The 12,664-nt window shown below is 43.2% G+C and overlaps 2 protein-coding genes across 2 annotated transcripts; both read right to left on the minus strand.

Moving 5' to 3' along the window:
- Positions 1 to 6,366: 6,366 nt before the first annotated feature.
- Positions 6,367 to 7,493, minus strand: LOC120453942 (seminase). The gene has a single exon (XM_039638887.2). The coding sequence runs from the start codon at positions 7,382 to 7,384 to the stop codon at positions 6,488 to 6,490; it is 897 nt and encodes a 298-aa protein (XP_039494821.1). The 5' UTR covers positions 7,385 to 7,493; the 3' UTR covers positions 6,367 to 6,487.
- On the minus strand, positions 7,437 to 8,289 carry LOC120453943. Its single transcript, XM_039638888.1, has one exon. The coding sequence runs from the start codon at positions 8,287 to 8,289 to the stop codon at positions 7,462 to 7,464; it is 828 nt and encodes a 275-aa protein (XP_039494822.1). The 3' UTR covers positions 7,437 to 7,461.
- Between the last annotated feature and the right edge of the window lie 4,375 nt (positions 8,290 to 12,664).

The raw sequence follows: 12,664 nt of genomic DNA on the forward strand, positions 1-12,664 counted from the left end.
ACGCTTCTTGGGCTCTCAAAATGCCAAAAACTCAAAGTCAACTTGAAAGTATTAAGTGTCTGTGTGTGTGGGATGTGGAACAAAAATCGGATTTTCATTAACCCACACAAATAGAGGGAGAGGGAAGCTGCCAGATTTTTCTTGGCCTGGCAACCGAAAAGTTTTGAAGGACGACATTTCTATTCATTAGTCGCATCTATAATCACACACACCCACACACACACATGCACAGATTTTAAAAGCCCAAACTCTATTTGAGCATTGATTTGGTGTCGTTGTCTCCAACGCCGCCATTTCGTTGCCAAAAAGACGTACGCTTTATTAGCCTGATGAAAAGTTAACTAAACTTTGGTTTTTCTGGGCCACATTTGGCAGACTCGCAGTCCCACATTCCAATTCCCAGATCCCAGATCCCAAGGCCCTGAGCTCCGAGTTCCGAGCCCCGAGCTTCAATCCCTAGCTCACTCTACTTTGTTGGGTTTGCATTTGACTTGTGAGCGGGCGAGAGCAAAGGGCCATCTGTGCTCTCTAAAATATCAATAAATTCAATTAAAACTATTTTAAAGGGGGCTAAAAGCCATTGGCCTGGTTTAGACCCACATCTCCACCTAATGAGCTGGGAGCTAAATGAGAAGCTTCCATTTGCCAAATGAACTTCACATCGCGCACTGACAAAAAAACCTGGTATATGCCATACAGATATGGCATATCTGTAATCTTATTTGTATTTTTTGATCCTTAAAATTCTTCTATTCGTAACGAAGACAAAATTCAAATAATGGAGTAGGTCCTATTAACTTGAGTGTATCACCTAAAAGCAAGTCTCACATGAAGTGAGCAAGCAAGTCAACATCAACATCAGCCAGCAGTTCTTTTTTTGATGCCACAGGTATCCTTTTCACATAGCCTGCTATTTTACATTGCAGAGCATAGTTAGCATTCTGTAGACTCAAAACACCCCTGCTAACGGGGAAGTTTTCGAAATAGGAGGGGTACTTGCAGGGGTGGCTTTTCTGTTACTGCAATGTTAAGCTTCTGTTCTGTTAAAATCGTCCTGGCTGCCTTGAAATGTTAACTGTTAACCGTTGCTGTTTGCAGATGTTACTGACTTTTGAGTGTTAGCCTCTGTTAAAAGTCCTTTGGTGGGGTGTTTATTTCATTGATGGAATGCTTCAAGGCCTTCTAACAATGAAGGGTGGAATGAACTTTGTTTCCAAATGCTGTAAGGGTCACTAAACTGAAAATCTATACACAAACATAAGAAAATTGAATAACTAAAGTACAGTATAAATGCGAATCTTGCATATGGGTTCTCAAAAGTTAATGTTTGGATGTGCAGAATAAAATTCTTAATGGCTCTTTATGGGATTGGTTTTCTTCGGGTCCAGTTCTGCCTGGCTGCTTCCGCCTGGGATTGCTTGGGCATCGGGATCTGCGGCATTGCTGCATTCACTCAAAATTATTAAATGCCATAATTCGTTGGCGGAACTTTTGAATGTTTGGCGGTAATTACAGACACGCGCTGTGCCCTTGCCATAAAAATAAATAAACGCCGTCAGGAGTGGCGCACATTTCATTTCGTATCCAGATACAAATGACAGTCATTAGTCGGAAATTACTTTTCATTCGCATTCGCTGCTTGGCTGGCAACTTTAAAGTGATTGCCGCTATGGCAGTGGGAATTTGAAGTATTTTCTATATGAAAGCAAATCAAATCACTTGCAATGGGCTTAATTTGCCGCACAATGCACGAATGGCAGAAAAAAGCTGAAAAAAGGGAACAAAATGACAGAGGCAGTGCACAAAAGTACAGAAATGTATAAAAGAAAAAACGCTGGGAAATCAAGATTGGAACTCGGGCGAAAACGAAAGCAAACTTGCCAAAAGAGAGAAATTGCTTTGGCATAACTAGGGGAAGTGCATAAAAATGACAGAGATTGTACACTTGTACACTTGTATTTGCAAGTGAGCGCACAAAAGTTTTCATAAATTGCATCAATTTGAAGTTGAACAGAGGAGCTGGAGGATTCCTCCGTCTACGCAGGCATGCCAAAGGTAAGGACTTGTCGATGTTGATTCCTTTTCCTCGAAGGACTCTCACAGACACACATCCTGTTGCGTCCCCGCCTCCACAAAGCGACATATTATTTTTTTATGATTTGATTTCCTTTTTCATACCACGCAAATGAACTCTAAAACGCCGTTGATTGTGTATTGAGTTACTGAGACTGGCGGCGCATTAATAGAATGTGGAATCATGTTTACAACTTGATTGAACTCATCAGAGCTGGGACCTTTATCATCGGACCAGCCGCCCGCCACTGCACTTCCACTTCCACTTCAGTCGGTCGCATCTCCATTTCCGCCATTTCACGAAGGCTCTCCAGGACTTATCCTGCCGACTCCTGGACCTCCTTTGCACGTGTGCCCGGAGTTTAACTTTAATTGATTGCATTAGTATTCAATTACGTTCTGCTCGCCGTCACCCGCCATCGCTATATCATTCTTTTATGCGCCATTAATAATCAGATTAATGCGGCATTACTGCTAGTTTGGCTCGGATGATTGCCCCGAGGCCCTTGGCCGCTAAGTCATCATTTTTACATATAATTTCCAATTATCATAATAAGCTTTGGGGGCAATAGCAGAAGCTGGCTGAGTCTTAATGGAACTAAATGCGATGCAGTAATAAGTTCAATAGCTGAGGCATGTTCAATTGCTCCTTCAGGTCTCAGGTGCTGAGATCTACCATTAGAAATATTTATTAAATGAAAAAAATCTTAAATTAATATTCTTTACAATTTGTCCATGTTATTATTAGTTTTGAGATGACATAATATTTTGTATATTATTTTCTACAATTTAATTGTAGAAAATCCACCGCCTTGAGAGACCAAACTTGTTCACGGCCAATTAGTTTTTCACTAAGCGGAATTTTATATCATTGCCCACACTAAGTGATTTAATTTATCTGGCTACGTCAAAAGCTGACCTTGCCCAAAGGCCAAGAAATCAATTTTCGGCATTTTGGCACTTGGCCTTGGGCCAATTTAATTTGATTGATTGTCCTGGAGGTTAAACATGTTCGGATTCCGTCTCTCGAGGTATAAAAATCCATTTTTGAAATTATCGCGGCGGTTTTATGGCATTTCCAACGCCAACCAGTTCGGAAATTATCACTTGCCCAATAAATTAAAACGTTATATTTACGATTGGTGTCTGCTCCGCAGCTTAAATATAAATAATGCTCATTATGCGCAGCTCAAGTAAATGTGTATGCAACCGACACATGTGGCATACGAAAGACGGCGACAGTGGCAGTGAATGTGGAGGAGCTACGTGGATGAGGCACGTATCCACCCACCGGAAAAACCTAAAAACCTGGCGGTGCGTTCGGCTCAGCGGCAAAGTGGCACTGTGGCTCCAAGAAAAATGTAGTCCTAAATCTATGAAAAGTCAACTGGCGACGTGGTTGGAGCCGGTGGCACGTGGTTCTCCCTTCACGTGGCACGTGGTCTTGCCGGCGACATCCGAAAACATTCTCGAAATGTACTCCGGCCTAGCACTTAGACCGTAAGTGGAGTCGGAAAAATATGCACGGCCATTTACATATACGACAAGTCAGAAAAGTGCACTTGGAATTATTTTTTAGGTTTTTTTTTTATCAGTGGCTGACCTTTAAAGTCAAGCTCTTCTGTGAAACTACTTAAAGTATTACCAAGCTGCTTATTTTTATATATATTCTACCATGCATAATTAATTGAGAACCTTACTGTTAAGATCATAAATAAATATAAATATAAAATTGAATATAAGTGCAAGTTGCACGCTTACAGTGTACTTTCATTTAGCTAGGCCAGAGGGGAAACTGAGGGAAATCCCATTCCACCGCTTCCGGCTTATCATCCAATTAATAACGCATTAAACCGGAATACTGCGGCCAACCTGTCAATTCCGCGCTTCCACTGAGATCAAGTGTCCTGTCCGTGCAAATTGCATATCCTTTTCACTGGTAGGACTCTCTGCCGATCTCCCCTCCCGCTCCCTTACTCACTCCATTGGCAATCGTAGTCCGCTTAGATGGCCTCCGCTAATTAGGCGATTTGCTTGACTTGCACTCAATTAGTGGGTCCGACCTGCAATTAGCCGGTGGGGTTTTAAATTGGCTCTCAGACCCGCGGAATCGGGTTCAATTCATTTGCTCATTTGTCATTGCGTGGGCCAGGTGTAAATGCTTTAAAATTCTGTTCAAATCTCATAAAAGTTTAACAACGTTGAAGCAGAAAGGTAAACAGACTTGAGCAAGATTGCCGGCAATTACATTATTATTTGCATTTGGGGAGTTTTCCCGGGGAAAACTCGGAGGCTCCTAAGTGGTTATGGTCGAGAAGTAAAAGGTGGAAAGCCATTGGACACCGCTTCCTTATTGCGAAAAATCTTTGAGCGGTTCCAAGGATATTACAGTCATTGCCAGCATCCCTCTGGAGTGTGTTTTTGTGTGTTGTATTGGCCGGGGATCGACGGGGACCCGAGTCCTTCTCACTGGGTATTCATCATTTTTCAACCGTAGTTTCCGTTTCCGCATTTGCCGGCCTGAGGTAAGTGTGAATGTGTTTGCTGGATGGCGAAGCGGTGGACCTTCGGGCGGCGGCCGGTCTTAAACTTTTCATAAACCTTAAGTGGAAAACTTTTATTTTATACCCAGCGCAGCGCAGGGTCTCCGAACACTTTTGTTGCCGCTGCCGCGGCTGCTGTTTATGCCACCTATTTTGATTCAGTCAGTGCGGGCGGCCTGGTCCGGAAATTGAACAATATGTAGGCTGGACCGATGCTGGGGACAAAGTCACGTAAGGCCAAAGTTTCTGAAAATCATTTTAACGCCTTTTGAATTTTTTTCAGAAAAGTTTCACCCTCCTCCTTCAGCGCACTTCCGCTTTTGAGCTAGCGACAATCGCCTGAAAGTAGGCAATAAAAATTGTCAAACAATAAATATTTGCGGTAGGTCAGCGGGTCACTGAAAAGCGGGGGGCGGAAAAGTGGGCGGCGGAAAAGTGGGCGGTCGAAGTGGCTAAAGTGGTTCAAGTGGCTTGGGGGCGTCGCTTTAGCACCGCCAATTGCCAGGGGGATGGAATTTTTTAGTCAAATGGAATGTATATTTGTTTTATTGTTTTTATTATCACACTAGTGTTGAAGTTTTTTTCATGTCATTTGTTGTTCTCTGTTTCAATATTATCCCGTGTTGCACTAATACCATCAGCCACTCTGGCATCCTTTATTTTATACAAAAGCACGCTGTTCGTTTTTTCTTTAATATTAATTTCTATGTACATAAATTTAGTTGTTCGCGATGATGTTGGCGGCAACATTTTCGACAGGCTTCGTTGCATTTAAATGTCAAATGGTGGGCGTGGCTGGTGGCAAAGTTATGGAAAACTTTTCTCTAGACCTTATAGATACTCATGATGCGCTTTAAATTTAGTTCAAAAGTTTTTAATTGACGAATATGGTATGTACATATCTTTACTATCTTAATTTTCTTTAGCAGCAGTATATAACTACTATTAAGATTTGTTTTTCTAATTAGCTTAATCCTCGTGAAGGGTACTTCCAGATTCGCAGTGCCTAAGCCTTTTATGGCTTTCATTATTCCCGTTGGGTTTTTAAATGCTTAATTTATTTATGTATGTTGCCTTTTAAATTTATTTTGTTGCCGTCGCTGATAGAGCTGCTGTAGGTGGGTGGCCGTGGGTGGCATGGCGGTTCGTCCTTGCCGCGCGGTGGACATGTGCATATTTCATGACAAAATTGCATATTTTAGCGCAAAGCCAAAGCCAAAAGCTAGCGACGTATCCATAGCCGCCAGCGAAGCTTCGGTTTTTTTTTATTTCAGGACACCATCTCGTCCCCTTTTTGCCACAGAAGCCCCTATGTTGCCACGCCCACCGACGGTGTAAATTTCAAGCCAAGTGTAACACCTTTTTCCTGTCATGATGATTTTAGAGGGTTTGGGTGGCGCTTGTGTCTCTTATTGTGCATTTTTTTTTTCACAATTTTCGTTTTTTTGCCCTTTGTTTTTTCACTGAAATTTACATACATCATAGTCATTGCAGTTCAGGGCATTTTAATGGAACAGTTAACTTTTTTAAGCCGCAAATTGAAAGAAAATAAAATGTTAAAAAAACATCGTCAGCTTTTTTTCTGTTTGTGTTACTCTGATTTTGTTGGTGGCGACTTTCAATTTTACCCGCGACCAACAGAAGGCAGCATCCCCTGATTTTATTTGCCATTTTTTTTGGTCCACCCCACTTTCGCCCTTTTGTTTTCAGTGTTTGTTTAGTGAGATTGATTTGATTTGGGCAGCACACGAACAGTAACAATAAATGTATGTGCGGTCTCTACTTTAGGATTTGATTTAAACATTTTTAGTCAAAAATCATAGGAAAATAACTAAGTATATATATTTTACGAAATTTCCCAGTTGAATCATTTAGTTCGCATAGCGCTCAATCAAGTGCATAAGTTGAGTCCTGGCCTTAAAGACGTCGGCATACAGCTCGCCATTGACACGCCCATCGGAACAGTGCTGTCCGTAGATGTCCACTCCGCACACCCGATCCTGGTGGAGGAGGACATCACCCTTGGCCGTCTGGCAGTCCACCAACCTGTTTGAATTCAGGGCGCACAGCATGGTCGGGGTGATGAAGGCGTTCTCGTCCTGGACATAGCTGCTTTTGCAATTCCTATTGGGAATGAGTTTGGTGCGCAGGAAACGCAGATGTTGCTGTGACATGTACATGGTTACATTGTCATTCCTTCGAAGAGGTGAGTCACACAGATCAATCGGTTGGACGAAGGGATCCTCCAGCGGAGCGCGGAGCAGCAGCAGAGCCATGTCTTCTATGGTGCCGGTAATTAGATTGGCTACCGAATATATTCGACTCCGACTGGCCTGCAGTTTGTACAAGCGAGAAGGATGTTGATGCAGAGTCCTGGGAAAGCAGTGGGCAGAGGTTAAAACCAGACGACTGGAGATTAGAGCTCCACTGCATATGACTCTGTTTTCATAAAGGATTCGCATAACGAAATGCTTCACTGACTTTGGTGCCTCTGTTGTGACTTGTCCATCGGTAAGAAGAGTCTCGATGTCAGCGGGAATTATCTCAAGGCTATTGAGTTCCTTGTTGTTTACACTCGAAGTTCTAGCGGATATTTTGGGAGATCTCTGGTAGGGATATGGCACTATATACTCAATTACGCGCACTATCTGATAAGGTTGTCCAATAGGCGGTATTTCACCAAGATTTATCTGTGGCGCCGTCTCAGAAAATCCAAAAACTGATCCATGGCAGACTGCAAGTATTACAACTAGTTGACGTAGCTGCATTATAAGTTTTCAACTGATTCAGTTCCACACCACAACAATTAGTTTTCTTTTCCCGAAACGGATTTAAATACCACACTTTAACCATTAAGTTTCCAGATTAAATCGCCGATCATGGGCTGCAGTTTGTTGAGGCTTATGTAGAGGTCGCCATTGAGTGCATTTTGAAAGCAACGAAATCCATAAGTGTTCAAGCCACATAATTGATGGTCTATTAGTAAGGCATCACCCGGAGCAGTGGCACACTTTTCCGGATTCGCCGAGTTTTTTGCACACATCATACTGGGTGTTATGTACATGGAATCCTCTTGAGAAAATGTTGTCTTGCAGACGGGATTTGGTATTATTTCAGTTCTCCGACGGCCGTAATAGACGAGATCCGAACTGGCCATCATCATTGATACCTTTGTGCCCAACGGTAGGTCATAATGGCATAGGGCAATCGGATTGATTCCAGAGGGTCTTGTCAAGTGGAGCATGCTGAGCTCAGGACAAAAATCTGGTTTCACTACATTATCCACAGCGATAATTCCTCCGCCGGTGAAGAGAATTTCCAGCTGCTCAGAGGAGGCATTTACAAAGCAATTACTGGATGTGATCGCCAGACTTGGAGCCACCAAGGCTGCACTGCATCGTACCGAATTTCCCACCTTTACCTTCGCTATAAAGCTGAACTCCTTTGAATGCAATCTACGCAACCCGATCTCATCTCGATATTCCGACTCTTGCCTTTTGATTCGCTTGTATTTGTTGATGATACGAACTATTTGACGGTTTTCCGACAAGTGCTGGTTGCCATCAGGATATATCACATTCATCCGACAATCCTTGCAGAGTTGACTCCCAATCGCCGCTTCGCAAAGCTGACAAAACCAAAGCGCTGAAACACAAACAAGCAGCGAATGCATCTCCAATCGACTGATGACCAGCAGATGACTTTTATTTATGGGCGAATGGAATTCGAGGCGCCTGTCAAAGCAACAAACGTCGCTTCGATCCACATGGCGTATGCGTAATCAAAATGTTTTGCCTGCTAAATGGCAAACATAAACAGTTGACGGCTGTCAGTCGTTGGCAGTTGTTGCGTGTTGACAATGTGTCAGGTCTAATGACCAAACAAAGGTAGGGCACACAAACATTTGAAGTGCAACTCGATAGCCTTTTGGCTCTCTCAATCTGGGCTTAAAAATGATAAGTACTAGTACCTCCTAATCTTTTAGCTTTAAAAATGATTTCAAATCAAATCAAGTTACCATATTTTGGAGACTATCTAAAGGATATTTTAGTTAAGGATAATGGCAAACTATCACCCATAGAATTCGAATTCGCGATGTGGGCGTCTTTCGTGGAAATCGAAAATTGTTTTTGTGCATTTCAGCAAATTAAGAAAAATGGCAGCGGCTTCGGCTGGACCTCTGCTCATTTACTGAATTTATGGGCGGCGCTTAAACTGAATTGACAATCAATAGTCCCTCGAAGGACGAGGCTGGAGGACACGCAGGATAGCAGAGCTCATAAACAATGCGGCCAATTTACATGCCCAGGGATCGACCGCATGTGTGTGTCTCTCGCAATGTGTGTGTGTGTGTTTGTCTACGTCCATGTGCCACCATGAAAAGGACCTTGTGTTGCTTTTATTGTTGTCGTTGGAAATGAAAAATTGTCCCTTTGTTGCATATAAAAACAATGGGCGAAAGAACTTGAAATCAATTTCAAACGTTTTAGGCAAAGCCAATTGATTTATTTGTTGTGCGTCTTTCTCTCTCTCTGCTTTTGTGCAAGTGATTGTGTGGGTGGTTTACGAGCCCATTCTTTAGTATTACTGTTGCCTTGAATAAAGGCGTAGGGAGCTTTACTTTTGTAAAGGTCCTTGAAATGTGGCACCATTTCCCAACTTAAAGCTCAAACAATTAACACCGAGTGCCGAAAGTCAAGGGCTTCGTGCGCTGTTTTTCGCTTTACACTTGATAAACTTTTTATTGCTTCCAAACAATTTAAAATCGAGCGCGAGTGGTTGGTTGGTAGCTGACTCTGAATTACAATAATGCTCCGCTTGGGTTCGGTTTGTTGATGACTTCGGCCAATTGGCAAGACAAACGGCTGCAGCTGCTGGCAATGAACTGGAGTGAGGCTATGACAGCATTCGAATTCGAATTGGTAATTGAATAAAAACAACGAGTGCGAGTAGTGAGCTGGCCAAACAAGTCCCAGATGGATTCGGAAAAATGTTGTCTTTAAGACACTGGCTTACGTAGATCCCAGCAGACTCTTGTTATTCCTAGTGCACAGGAAACAAATGGATTTATATGTTTTTTTTAATGAAATTAATAGTCTTCCCTTTGATATCTAAACACGACAAGCTTTTGCCGGCAGCCAGTGTGCCTCATTGAATGATCTTGGTTCACAAATTAAGTTGATTTATTTATTTACGCAATATAAGTTTGTCTTAAGTTGCTTATCATTTATTTTTCCGAGTGCCTGATTGCACGGTTCCTGACACATATCGCAATGCAATGGAGCATGAAATAAATGAGAGGCCGCCGGTTGGATGCGACTGGAGAAGTAGTCCTTCCGGCGGTTTCCTCCAACCAAAACAAAATGCCACGCCAAGCCAAGGCACCACCACCCTCGATGTCACTGATGGTCTTTGGACATTTTACGCCTTTTACACAGTTGACTGCATAAATTCATGGCCGGGATATGGTTACGCATTTTAAACAACGCTCTTCTGCTAAATCCGGAATCGAGTCAAGTGGCTTCTGCGAATGGGCTGGGGTGGCATAAAATGGACCTTTGTTTCTTCGAAATGTAAAGGAACTTGGCAAACATCAGCACATCAGCATTGCTTGGCAGCAAACAGCGTGGGCTACAAATAGCTGCTGCAGCTTAAAGCTGATTTAACAAAGTTGGCTCTATCCTCTGTCGCACTTGTTGCCCTGCTGCTCGGGACCAAGAAGAAGTTTTCTTTTGGCCCTCGAGCATTGCTCATTATTGCGAAATGTTCGGGGCTAAGCTTTAGTTTCAAGTTTGATTTGTTTACACATGAGTTTTTGGCGAGACCGACGGGAGATTGTTTTGCTGCCAGCTAACAAGTTGCAAATTAAGCTAAAATGTGTATTTTGGCAAAAGTGCAGGGGGTTTTGGTGGGTGGTGGTTCTGGGTGTTCTGGGCGTTGGGTGCTTAGTGCTTGGCAAGGACTTTGGTATACAAATACATGCATGTAAACGAACATAAAAACCGCACAGTCAAACGCACTAACAAGCAGCAGTAATCAGTGTGGCAGCAACGCAACAAAAGTGAAAAGCCAACAACACACTTGCTGCAAGCAGCACATGCTGCAGGAGGAAATTACATGCACAGAAGTTGAAACAATGGCTGCAAGTCTGGCCCAGGCTCGCTGCTCATCACCGAGCTAGCCATCTCCAGCGCCATCATCATCAGCATCCCCGTCGTCCTCATCATTCCCCCCATCATTATCATCATCATCAGCAGGAAAATCAAAAGCGGGAGCATCAGTTGCTGCGGGCAGGACACCTCCCCCAAAAGGCTATTGACCCAATTTCTGGGCAAACAATGGACCAGCAGAAAAGAAATCACAAAAGCGTAGCCAAATCTCGGTACCAAGCCAAAAACCACTTGACAATCCTAGCTAGAGCTGCTCGTGCTGGTGCTGCACAGAGAAAAAAATGGAAGATTTATTTTGCTTTAATCCGGCAATCCGAAAGCTGATGGTCATTTAAGCTTCAGCTTAGTAAAGTCCAAACATTAGAGTTTTTAAAGGAAGAACTCTATAAGCAAAATGGTTGTTATAATTTCCGTTTCTCGATACCTTGAAGTAAAATGTACCTAATGATTTATGAGCTGCTTTATTTTGTTAATGGAAAGGTTTATTATTTTAAGCTTAAGGCGAAAGTTGCTGACACTGTAATGCTTGCAAGTCGCAAGTGCATTTTAGGGGTCTATGTTTGGCCAAAAAATGTATTCCATAAAAATGCTATTCCTTATCCAAAACGACACATTTAATTTTGTATTTCTTATTTCAACATTAAATATATATAATGATAGAAAATGCTTGATCCAGGCTTTTTTAACCACATTTTGGTAGCCACTTGAAGTTTAATTGCCCAGAATGAATTGCAATTTAATGGCACTCATCGTCTGGGTTCGTATACCCCATTTTCGCTGACTGTGCATCCTGGTTGTCTGGCCGGGGCAGTGTGCCAAATGTTTTGGCTATGAGCAATGTGTTTACCACTGTCCACAACTTCCCCGCGGCGCCCGCTGATTTCCGCTTTCCCGCTTCGAGGCGACGGCGACAAAACAAGTGAAAGTTTATTACATCTCCACCAGCAGCCAGTTGGCCAGCCGGGCAGCCAGAGAAACTAGGAAAATCAATAGAATGCAATTGCATGGCAAATGACCCATATAGCCCTGGGCCCGTGCCCGTGCCCCCAAATCCGAGCCCCAACCCAAAAACGCAATCCAAACCGAACTAGAAGCCCGGGAGCGGATCAGGCCAGTTCATGGCCCTAGTCCTGCGGCAAGCTGCAGTCGTCGAAGGACGAAGGACGCGGTGGGCCTGTGGCTGAGCGTAATTGTGCCAAATTATAAATTATTTCGAATTTGCCAGGGCGCAAATGATGCTCCAAGGCGCTGGTTACCCGCCGTTGCCGTTGCCTGCAATTAATTTTGTGCAGCACCAATTGAATGGCGAACGGAGAGTAATCGGTGGCGTCTCTGCTTGCGCGAGTATCGAGGGAAGAAGGAGGAGCAGGAGGAGCAGGAGGAGGAGGCAGTGCCTCCTTTGCGGGCAAAGGCTAAGCGCATAATTTAAATTTCTAATTAACAGTCAAATAAATTGTGCCGGCTGCCAGCGTCGTGGCAATAGAGCCGCGCCAAGTGATTTTATGGCCAAAATGCTCATTAAGTTAACGGCAATTTGCAGCCGCAGACAAATGCAGGTGAGTTTGAGGTGGGCCAAACTGGGTGAGCTGCACACTTAAAGGGTTCAGTGCAAATTGATTCGAGGGTTTGCCGGTTAATGAATAGCGACTATTAGCGGAATGAGCACTGATCCTAGGCACTTCGCTTTAATGCTTGCCTTTCATTAGTTGACCCTGACTGCGCAGTGCATGCGCTATACTAGACAGCAGATTGGTTTTGGTTAGAAAGTGGTTAAGAAGTTTATTCAAGCGCTGTAATAATTGTGTTTATTCTCTTTAGCTTATTCAAGTGTAAAATTTGAAATTAACTTTGCTTAAAGTAGCGGTTTAGTGATAGGTT

This window comes from Drosophila santomea, chromosome 3R (assembly GCF_016746245.2).
Source record: "Drosophila santomea strain STO CAGO 1482 chromosome 3R, Prin_Dsan_1.1, whole genome shotgun sequence".
Taxonomy (NCBI): domain Eukaryota; kingdom Metazoa; phylum Arthropoda; class Insecta; order Diptera; family Drosophilidae; genus Drosophila; species Drosophila santomea.

Coding starts and splice junctions, on each gene's coding strand:
- LOC120453942 (XM_039638887.2), bottom strand. CDS start 7,384: ATGCAGCTACGTCAACTAGTTGTAATACTTGCAGTCTGCCATGGATCA.
- LOC120453943 (XM_039638888.1), bottom strand. CDS start 8,289: ATGCATTCGCTGCTTGTTTGTGTTTCAGCGCTTTGGTTTTGTCAGCTT.